At 46.1% G+C, this 12,108-nt stretch overlaps 1 protein-coding gene across 1 annotated transcript in view; it reads left to right on the top strand.

The window, feature by feature from the left end:
* The window catches only part of TIAM1 (TIAM Rac1 associated GEF 1), a 444,435-nt gene that overhangs the window by 276,508 nt on the left and 155,819 nt on the right, over positions 1 to 12,108 (top strand). The window contains exon 11 of the mRNA XM_078658396.1: positions 6,525 to 6,629. Within this exon, the coding sequence (XP_078514522.1) occupies positions 6,525 to 6,629 (105 nt within the window). The remainder of the gene's footprint in view (positions 1 to 6,524; positions 6,630 to 12,108) is intronic.

Here is a 12,108-nt window from a genome sequence, read left to right as displayed (position 1 = left end):
TCTGTTTTGGGAGTATCTTTCTGCATAGACTGAACTTCCCAAGGGGACATTTTGTTTAAAGGGAACAAAATCATGTTGGCAGGTGGTTGTCTTGCAAGCTCTAATGCATGCATTTCTTGATGGATGAAAAATACAAATAGAATTGAGAAGCGCATATTAATATCTTCAACTGAGGTCGTTGATACTAATTGTCAAAGTATGGAGCTCATTTAAGTTGAACACAGACATACACAATGTTCCTTTTCGCGGATAAATTTCTTATCCCAATTCAGCTCATCCGACTTGGTAGATGTTCATGTGCTCTAAAGTGCGTTGTCAAATGTGAAGATTTCAGCTGTACGGTGGAATTTTTCAATTTGCAAATATTATAGTGGAGCGTGCTGAAGTATGTTTCTCCTGTATTCCTGTTCATGTACGGGAGTCTTTTGTTCAATCAGAAGAGATGGAAACATAAATAAGGGGGCTTCTCACTGCTGTGCAGCAGTGCTCACTTAGAGCATTGGGCTTCTTAATATTTTTATCTGTGTAATTTTAACATAACCTGCTCGTATTGATGCTTATCTATGGGAGTGGCCAGCCAAAGAATCCTGTGTGTGGATTATTTCACGGAATATCTATCTATTCATCTATCCTGTTCATGCACCGCAGATCCATCCATCGAATACTCTTACATCAAGATTCATACTTACACAAGTTCATTCATTGCCCCTGGTTACAAACACTCCTGTTCATTCACCCATATAGTCGCCATCATTTCACATGCAGCTATGCATCCATTAAGTGACCCATCATCTCTTTAGCCACCGCACACTCTGAATTTCATTTGTACCCATACAAGTGCACGTGAACCTTTGAGATGTCTATATGTGTTTCTTCTATGTGTGCCCTTGGGGAAATAGCCTGTACACACGTGTGCACAAATGTGTCCATTTGTCTTTGGTTTTGTGTACATTCCCCTGGTTGTTTGCGGGTGTGTGTGTTCCTGTGATGGCTACGGGAGTATTACTTCGTGTCGGCATGCATTGCTTTTATTGGTGTGACGGCTTTTATCTGTCTGGTAGAGGAAAGCCTCTTGTGAAACATACCAAAAACTTAATGTGAGCTTAGAGTCGGTCCATTGCTTAACATGGGTTGGCTTTGTCACTCTTATTTACTTGCTTGCCATTGTTGGCTAGCTTTCCTCTTCTTGTGCCTCTGCTCTGGGGCTTGCTTACTCACTCTAACATCTTTTTGATCAGCTGACTTATACCCTTCCACTACTCACATTTAAAGAATTACTTTTTTCTTTTTCTTGAAGCACTCCATGAACGTGCATGTGTTTTCCATCTCTCTCCCCCGCGCTGCTTTCCATTCCCAAAAACCTGCCCACCGTGCTCCATGCTGCTCTTCTGTCTCCCCACTCTCTACCTTGTGTGCTGTTTTTTTTGTTAAATGTTCATCACCCACCCACATGCTTTGTATTGCTCCTTTTTCCCTCATCTGCCATATTTATCTTCATTTAATATCCCCTCCTTCTCCCCATTGCTTTTCCCCACCAGCTCCCTCCCTACCGCTTCTTTATTGCTCTCCCTCCACTCATGGTCCTTCAAATTCTTATTTGTACAATTTTTCGTAGGCCCAACAGCTCCCATTTGTTGCCAGGCCACTCAGCTTTCACAAATGCACTTTTGTGCAAGTGAGAACTCATGTTCAGGTTTTTCCAACAGTGTGCATGTACTGTTTGCGAAAGCTACAGTTCTTGATAAAAAATCTTAAAAGGGACTTATTACTTCTCTTTACTTACCATCGGTTGGCTCTCAAGTCATTCATGTTTCTTTACTTATCATTGGTCAGCACTTCCTCCTTGCCCCAAGCTTCCTTCTGGGGCTTTTGTGTGTCACTACCTTGGAGCATGAACCAAGTACATCTTCCTGTGGCTAGAGTCCTTTCACTGGCCGCAGGCCTGGGGACATTTGGAAACCTTCCCTGAGAATGCATTCTTCTCATTGCTCAACATTGGATTTGTGGTTTGTAAGTCACATTTGCTTGCTTTCTATTTGGTGGTTTTATTTTAGGCTGGCTAGCCTGAACTAGTCCATCCCGTACATAGTTTAGCAGGGCTCCTTGTATTCTTCAACGAAAGCATCCGTGAGTGCTTGCTTTCTGTAAACGTACCTTTAAATTTTGTTGTTATCGTGTCACATTTGCTGTACATTTAGACAGAGGTCAAATGTCAGGCTTGGCCTTCTGAAAGAGCTTGGTATTTACTTTTCTTTCTATGACTTCAAAATGAGAGGATTTATGTGACAATCCTGCTGGGTACCCATGTGAGACAAAAGTCTGTGGGATGTTAACAAAATTTAAATGTCTATAAATGAACCGCACAAATATTTCAGAATTAGATTAATTAGAAATGTATAAAGCGCCTGGTTACTCTAGATGGAGTGTCCCCACTCTAAGAATTCTTCCTTGTCAGTGGACAAAATAAACGCCACCACCCAAAACACGATTAAGTAGTCAAGGATTGCCCGAAAAAACAAGTTTTTAGCTCCCTACAGCACTTCTGGGGGCTGCATCCAGCAGGATTGTCGAATAAATCCTCTCATCCTCTCTACTTCGACAGCCCACTCTACTCTGATATTCCACTCAACAATACTCCACTTTATGACACTCTACTATTCTATTCTAAGAAACTCAACTAAACACTACACCACCCCACTGTATGACACTCGAGGCAACTTCACGCCCCTCCGCTCTGTGTCCCTCTATTTTACAAAACTTCACTCTGATACCCTACTCCATTCTATGTCACTCTTCAACCCTGTAGGACTGTCCACTTTATGCCTCACCACTCTTCCACTCCACTCTAATCCTCGCCACTCTATGCCCCGCTACAACACTCCACGCCACTCGCCTCTATACCACAAACCTTTAGTTATGCTGAACAGCAGCCACACTGGTGTACAACATGTCTAGATCACAAGGGCAAAGCCAATAGCTCTTCCATAGGCAAGGCGTATTGGATTTGCCGATGCTTGTTTTCCTGTTGGCCTTTTTACCTCTGTCCCTTATCCTTGATGCAGCAGAGTCAAAAGTGACCTTAAGTGAATGGGCCAAACACTGAAAGCCCCTGATCCTTAAGTAGCTTTGTTTCTAATTTGCTTTTTCACGTTTTTCCCTGCACTCCATAATAACCTAATTTCTTTCTGTGGGGCTTAGTGTCTTGTATGACAATACGATGCTTCACTTTGTCATATTTTATACATTCTCGTGTCCTAGAGTATATTCTGTCATCTCCCAACCTACACCATTCTTCCTGCTTGTAACTTCCTCGCTGTGCCTCCTTTCCTGGGTTTATTTAGATTAACCCACAGACACCTCCAGTGATTGACAGGACATGGTATCCCTAATCTTCTTTCTGTTGTCTGGAGGAAACAGCTTACTACTCCCTTTGGGAATGTAGTAACCTTTCCCAATATTGTGTCAAATCAAGCACTCCTGTCTTTCATTACTTCCACTGTCATCTATGCTTCTTTTCACCCCCTCCTGCCTAATCACATGAGACAGCATTTCACACAATATTGAGTCCCATCTGCTTAGCTCAGGATATGTGAACCTTTAAGTGGATTTTCCAGACATCATTGACCTAGTGTATATATATTGAACATTAATATATATATATATATTGATGGCTTACGAAAATACGGGTTGACTGTTTTATTATCATACTGTAATCAAGTGAAATTGCCCTCTGTCTGTGTTTGTGCTCGATACACACATACCCCTCTCTGTCGGTGTTACTTAGAGATCCTGTGTATTTACAACAGAAGCCAAACATATATTTATAATTATTGCTTGTCAGAAACTGAACAGGTTTGATACGATAGTCACTACAGGGTGCCAGGAGCCATAGCCTGCATCTTGAACAAAGGTGTAAGGGGGAACGCGGCTGTATCCACTGACGTCAGAGAGATTGTAGGGCTTCACCACCCCAAAAAAATTGCCAGTTTGTATTGCTTGCTTTGAAGTATCCTTCCACGTTTCGCAGACACTGGGATTTTTTGACAATTATGTTTTTGCAGATCCTGAAATACAGTTTTAATAAAGGAAAGGTCTCGACATGACTGTGCATCGAGCACTGTGGATACAGTGGGCTGGCCCAGTGCCTGGATATTGGCCAGGCCCTGTACCCAGAGCCCACTGTGCACAGCTGAAGACCAGGCCAGCAATGCCAGTGCCGAAGGGACTGAATGAAGCACAGTCAGCACCATCTCTGTACCGAAATCCCATAGCCAAAGGCAGGGGACTTCTGAGTCTGTGAGATAGAGGCCTGTGCAGTGCTAAAGTGGCGACCAGGCTCTGTGGGCAGCAGGGTTGGCCCGCATTGGCCTTTGGCATGTGAGGTTGGTATGGTGGCACAGAGGTTGGCTCCTGGCCTAGTCTCAGGCCAGACCCAGCACCCGGAGAGCTGCACAAGACCAAAGGCAGTGTGATATAATGCGTATTGTAAACCACATGGCCTGGCTGCAGACCAGGCTCTGCACCCACAAATCCACAAATGACTTCAAAACAACCATTGAGGCGGCCTGCATAAATGTCCACAGTTTCTGAGCTTTGAAATAAAAAGTTTCTCTGTAATGTAAAGGCCCATAAAACCATCTCTGCCATCACTGGGGTAGATTGACGTTTTTTATTTTGTACTGTCTGCAATAATGGTTATCACCAGTTCATATGTTTGGTATTGCACCGTTGTGCTTTATATTTTAGAACTGCTCATTGTCCTTCTGATCACGAAGAATATCAGCTTAGTTGCCATTACATGATGTGATGTGAGACCCGGGCCAGAGAGCTGCCATCATAGGATTTTCTTGGTGCCCTCAAAAATAATTTCACTCAAGAGTGGTATGTAGTAGCAAAGATGCAAAGACGATAACTTTAGAAAGACCATAGGCCCCCTGAATATGCTCGTCACTCCTATTTCCAGTTATTTATCCACAGATGATAAACTGAAAATTCTCATTATTACATCATTTCTATATGCTGCCATTTTAAGTTTTTGCGTAGATACCACTCTAACCACTATGCTCTACCTACTTCACTCTGCACCATTCTACTATACACCACTCTAATCCACGCAACATTACTCTGCACCACTCCACTCAATGCCAATGCACTGTACTCTGCACCACTCGACTCTACTCTGCGCAACTCTTAGCCACAGTCATTCTACATCACTGCACTTTATTCTACTCTGCACCACTGCACTCTACGGTACTCCACTCTATGGCACTCTACTCTGTGCCACTGCAGCCTGTTCTCTGTGCCTCTACTCTATGCCACTGCACTCTACACCACAGCACTATACGGCAATCTACTTTACACTTCTTCACACTACAACTCTACTCTATGCCACTGCACATCACTCTACTATATACTATTAACTTTATGCAACTCTACTCTGCACCACTACACTTTAAGGCACTGCAATCTGCACCACTCCTTACTTCATCACTCCTCTAAATGCCACTGCACTCTACACCACTCTACTCTGCACCACTGCACTATACACCAATCTACTCTAATCCTCTGCACTCTATGCCACTCAACTCTGCACCACTCTACTCTATGTACTCTATGCCACTGCACTCTATACCACTCTATTCTGCACCACTACGCTCTACGCCACTCCACTATATACCACTCCACTCTGCGCCACTCCCCCGTGCGCCACTGCACTCTGCGCCAGTGCACTCTACTGTACAACGGATAAAAGACGCTGCCAAAGCAAATAGCTCTCAATTTATTGGCATTGCCAATACTTGTTTTCTTAAGTTCTGGTGTGTTGACAAATGTAGATGTGAAATCATGTCATTAGCGCCTGAAAAGTTACAGAGGAGGGGTTTGGCTGCCTTTCATATTTCGTCACAGCCAGAAGTATTGGTAATCTGTGTCGGAAGTTAAGCATCTGTTCTTTTCATGTGTTGGTGGCATATGGACCTCTCTATGTGCCCCGTGTTCAGATACATTTCTAATCACCCTCTGTTATCTATTGTTTAAAGATGATGACAAGTTTCTAGTATTCAGCACAGCTTCGAGAGATTATAACTAAGAGGCATTCCTAAAAATCTGCTATTTCGTTATGCTGTATGCCGTTTTCTAATTTGATGTAATATGCGTGTATGTTCTTACAAATCGGAACATAAAATATTTTATTGTATTCCATTTTATTACATTAAAATGTTACTAAATGCTATATCTTTGAACCCAGTTGAACATAATATTTTTGAGCAATTCGTGGTGTTCAATAGTCCTTGTCTTAATTGCAAACAAACATATTGGTTGATTAACCTTTAAATGTAAAGTGGCCTTCGAAAATTCGACTGCCTTACGAGATACTGTTGCTCTGAGTTAAGGTAGGAAGAGACCTTTCCTGTGGCGATAGCGCCATCTAGTCTCCAGTGTATGTATGTACGTGGAATAAAGCTTGTTTGATTAAGAACGCCCCGTGCTTCATTCATCAGGAAATCCTCTTGTGTCTTTTGTAGAGCTACCTGCTGGACCCCTCCGCTCACTACCTGCGGCTTAGGTTTCTGATTGACAACAAGACTCAGTACTATTTACCAAACCCCGAGGAGGAGATCTACGAGCTGGTAACTGTCAATGGGCGTGCATGTTATGGGAGAGATTAATGAACGGTGTGCGGGTGAAGAGTTCCTGTTACAGTATTCCATACCTGCCAACTTGCAGAACAATCTCACCGTGTAAGGAGGGGGCGAAGCCTTGAAAGGGGAGGGTCCTTGTGCCGAGAACTGCATTCTAGCCACATGTAAATCCCACTCCGCCTCCAAGCCTCCCCTGCCCCCCCCCCAAAAAAAACTTGTTGGGGCCGATGTCCTGGGGCATTTGCACACACCTTAATGGACGTCACAGTTCAAAGCCTTGGAAAACTAGCTAGAAAACCACTATTTACAGTGGTTTTCCACTTGTTTTCACTACCACCGTATGATATCGGCTCCTCACCGGGAGACCGTGTGATGGGAACATATATCATGTCTCAAACGGTGGCACCGTGTGAGTTGGCAGGTATGGTATTCATGTGGAAGACTTGCGGACTACTGTTCTGCATCTGCCGAAGTATGCTTGCTTGATAGAGTTGACATCTATCAGTCGGAAATAAGCATTGCAAATGTGAAGTTCCTCTAAAGTTGCTGTTTTTCGATTTGCCTTCTTGAATTTTTAGAGAATGTAGTGTAGTAATGAAGGCCGGCTCTCCATGGGGTTTGCTGGCCATTGGTTGTAGGCAAATCAAGGTTAATGCAGCTTTTAGTTTTGCAGTTTCACAGGAAAGCTGCTGAAAGGCTAGGTTTTTGTCATCCCATGTTTGATGGCTATTACTGAAAACCATTGCCCTTGTGAGTGTGTACTATTTGAATTTCTTCTCCATTACCTGCTGCAACAAGATTGTGGTATACATTTGTGCATGAAGCTACCGCAAGGTATGTATCAGAGAGAAGGTAGATTCTCTGATACCTGTAGTGCTTGTTTCTAGAAGGAAAGTTGAGGAAGCACACTCTGCGGCACCTTTTCCTCACTAGTGTCTGAATGCAAGCTCTAGTAATGAATAGAGGTGTAGTCACTATTTATAGATATATGTAAGGTTTTGCTGATACTGGTCTATGTGTGGCTCGCAAAGTTTCATGTTTTTGCGTAATTCATTTTTTAAGCACACTGGCAATACATCCTCACCAGAGCTATTTACTATTGAAAACGGATGTGCATTTTTCCCTGCAAGTTAACTTCAAGACCATGGATCTTTTCACTTTGAGAATGGATGGATGCTACTAATGGCTTTTTTTTCACTTGAAAAGGCTTAAAAGTGGTGTAGATGTCCTAATTTTGGCAGGAAACTTAACGTGCTGAAAAGTTCATGAATTGCATGTGATAATCGCAGTATTTCCAAGAGTACAGATTGGCCCCATGCACACTCATAGCCTTGAACTAAAGTTCACTGAAGCTGCGCTCTGAGGTCTTTTCTCTTAGAGCGCTGTTCGCTATATACTCTTCCAAGCCCCCGTATTCTTCAGCTGGTTCCCAACAAGACAGGAATAGGAAGGAAACTAGTCGTAAGAGAAACAATTAACTGTTCATGACGTAGGTTGTCCTAATCTGGTGGTTGTCTTTGTACTGCTCTCCACACCTGCTCAGTGCAAGCCATCTTGCTAAGCATTGGCTCACATAAATGCATTTGTATGGCGTACATGGGTCTTCAAATGCACTTTTGGGGAAGTATTATAGAAACTTTACCCCAGTGCAGAATATCAGGGCAAGTTCAGTTTTGCAGCGTGAATCTTTCTGGATTCACTATGCTGTGCATAATCGGCAATCTGGTGGTTGGGTCCGGATTCGTAGTCTTTTTTTTTTTTTTTTTTTTTTGTCGTAGCCCAGGTGGGCGTCGACGTCCCACCATTTGGTGTACCTTCGGTGACGTCGGCGTGCTTCCTGCGGAAGCTACCACCCTTGGGCGCCATCTTCAGATTCTTTTTTCCGCCGTTAGGTCTGGATCGTCGCGTGAAGCTCCAGAAGTTTTTGAGGAGGAAAGGAGAAAATATAGCTAATCTTCAACAGAGAAGACCTGAGAAGATCGGGAGAAGAAGACCTTTAGAGAAGAGACGACGAAGAAAGGAGAGAACTTGGAAATCTTCGACGTCCTTGGAGGAATGCGCACACAGGGGGCCCCCTGAGCGCAGGGATGTACAAGACGCCCTTTAAATTCTGCAAGTACTGCCACCACAAGTTCGCACAGAAAGACCAGCACCCAGTCTGCAACCTCTGCCTGCCTATCGACCACGAGAGCAGAGACTGCAACGCCTGCTACGTCTTCAGAAGACACTCCGAGTTCGAGAAAGACAGAGGACGGCTCACCACACGATGCAGGGCAAGGGCCAAGCCCCGACGCTTTATGAACTTGGCCTCTCCACAGACAACGAGGACAACATCGCCGAAGGCCCAGATGACTTCACGGTCGCTGAGACCGATAAGAAAACGCCTAATAAGGTAGGAGAGTCTACGACCCCGAAAACTCCCACAGGGCCTCGAAAACCAGAGGCAGACTCTGGAAAGTCTGAACCCGGAGCCTCGAAAGGAGCACCGGCGCCAAACAAATCGACGACCGAAGCTGCATCCTCCGAAAAAGAGCCCAGCGGATCCTCCGAGAAGGATTCCCGGAGGCCGAAGACCAGCGAAAAGCAAAGGTCATCGAAGCAAGCCCCCGAAAAAGGGCCTTCGACTTTGACGTCGAAAGAAAAGGAGCCGAAGAAAGCTTCGACGTCGACGGCGCCGCCAAAAAGGGCGGCCGAAACGCTCGACGACGAACAGGCCTCAGAGATACAGAGAAAGAGAAAGAGGCTCGAGGCCGAAATGGAGAACATCCTTCAGAGAAAGAAGGACTTCGATGAAAAAATGAGAAGTTACAAGATCCCCTCGAAGCCGGCAACGACCGTCGCTGTGGTACAGGAGCTCGAGGAGCTCGAGGAGTTCGACGTCGAAGAGCTGCCGAAAACTCCGGAACCTTCGGAGCACGAAGAGGAGGAAGACCTCTACTACACAGAAGGGGATTACGGGGAACAGCAGTCAAGCTACGGCTCAGGTTCCTCGACGGCCCAAGACCAGGAATGGCAGGACATCGAGGCCGAAAACCCAGAGGAGGCGGTGGAAACATACCCCTCGAGGCCTTCGCCACCGGATGACATTGGGGCATACAATGAGGTGGTCAGAAAGGCGGCAGCAGCTTATGGAGTTAAGATGGAGGAGGAGAAGCCAGAAGCAGACTTCCTGCTCGAGACATTGCTCCCCATACAGACAAGAAGCCAGTTCCTGCCCATGCTCAAGAGTATCACAGACCAGGGGAAGGAAGCCTTCAAGGACCCGGCTACGTGCAGATCAGTAACGCCGAGGACGGAGAAGAAATACAAATTCTCCTCCCAAGACCCAGCTTACATCAAGGGATCCGTCACAGCAGATTCTATAATCGCTGCAACGGCCAGGAAAAGGGCAAACGTCCCAACAACGTCTGGACCTCCACCTGACAAAGAAAGCAGGAGGATGGATCTAACTGGCAGGAAAATTGAGAGGAACGCCGCAGCGCACTGGCGGATGGCGAACTCCAACGCCCTCCTGAATAGGCATCAATACCAGCACTGGGATGAGATGGGACAGTTGCTCAAGCACCTCCCAGAACAATACCGTGAGAGGGCATCACACCTCGTGGAAGAGGGGAAGAGCATCGCCAATTCGTGCCTGAAGACAGCCTTGGATGGGGCAGAAACATCCAGCAGACTGATGGCTATAGGCATCACTGAGAGAAGGCAAGCCTGGCTCAGGATCTCAGGTTTCAAGGCTGAGGTTCAGAACAACATCCTGAACACACCCTTCAACGGGGAAGCACTGTTCGGAGCCCCAGTTGATGAGAAGCTCACCCAATTGAAGAAGGACAACGAGACGGCAAGGTCCATGGGGGCCCTGCAGTTCAGGGGGATGAGAAGAGGCACTCCTACACCGAGGCCCAACGGCAGAGGTGGAAGTCAGCGAGGAGATTCTCACCAGAGTTTCCACCAGGGGCAACAGAGTGACAACCAGGGCCAGCAGAGGCAAAGCTGGAACTACCAAAGCAGGGGCCAGTCCTTTCGGTCAAGAGGAAATGGACGGGGCCAAAGAAGGAGAGGCGGTGAACAACCACCCTCTAAGTGACTTCACACGGGAGAAGGTGCTCCACCACCCAAACCCTCCGGGGGAGGAGCACGGAAAAAGAGAGAGGAGAGGCCTACACGGACAAAACACAAAGGAACATGTAACGCCGGTAGGAGGAAGATTGAGATTTTTTCTCCAGGAGTGGAGGAAAATAACAGACAAGTGGATACTCAATATCATGCAGTTCGGATACTGCATAGAGTTGGAAAAAAGGCCACCAAACAGAAAACCAAAGAAAAGACAGCACTCGGGAAGAGAGCTGCAACTACTGCAAGAGGAAGCCAAAGAACTCCTCCTCAAAGCGGCCATCGAACGAGTTCCTTTCAAAGAACGGAACAAGGGAGTGTACTCAAACTACTTCCTAGTGCCAAAAGTGGACGAAAGTCTAAGACCCATCCTGGACCTACGATTCCTAAACAAATACGTAAAAACTCAGAAATTCAAAATGACGTCCCTACAAGAGATCATCCCACAGATAAAGACCGGGGACTTCTTGTCCACCATAGACCTCAAAGATGCGTACCTGCACATCCCCATGAACAGGCAGCACAAGCACATGCTAAGGTTCACAGTAAACGAGGATCACTACCAATTCACGACCCTGGCTTTCGGCCTAAAGTCCGCACCAAGGGTGTTCACCAAATGCCTCGCGGCAGTGGCCGCACACCTAAGAAGATAGGGGATACACGTGTACCCCTACCTCGACGACTGGCTGGTAAAGGCAAGCTCTTACAGGACATGCAAAGAGCATGCAGAACAGGTGACAAGAACACTAGCAAGCCTGGGTTTCTCCATACACTGGGGCAAATGCTCAATGGAACCGTAGCAAGTGAAGATCTTCCTGGGAGCCCAGATCGACACCGTCCAATGCAGAGTCTTACCGAGCGAAAAGAGAACGCTCAGCCTACTGAGGGAGAAACGTCACTACCAGAAGGGGCGAGCTCTGATAGTGAGGACTGTGAGCAAGATCTTGGGGATGATGGCATCATGCATACACTTGGTCCCCAATGTACGCCTACAAATGAGACCACTCCAAGAGTGGCTACAACAGCAATGGTCACAAGCTACAGGAAGTTGGGAGGATCTAGTGGTTGTAACGCACAGGGTGCAGGAGGAGATAAGGTGGTGGACCAGGGAGAGAATAACAGAAGGGAAACCTCTAACACCACCGGACCCAACAGTGACCATCACCACAGACGCATCCCAGAAGGGGTGGGGCGCACACATGAACAGGCTCAGAGTGAGGGGTCTGTGGAGCCCTACAGATGCAGTCAGACACATCAATTACCTGGAACTGAAAACTGTGTTGCTAGCCCTCAAGGCTTTTCAGAAACACCTGTACAAAGAGAAGGTGCTAATACAAACAGACAACACCACACCGAT

This window comes from Lissotriton helveticus, chromosome 8, assembly GCF_964261635.1.
Source record: "Lissotriton helveticus chromosome 8, aLisHel1.1, whole genome shotgun sequence".
Taxonomy (NCBI): domain Eukaryota; kingdom Metazoa; phylum Chordata; class Amphibia; order Caudata; family Salamandridae; genus Lissotriton; species Lissotriton helveticus.
This window is presented reverse-complemented; position numbering and strand designations above follow the sequence as displayed.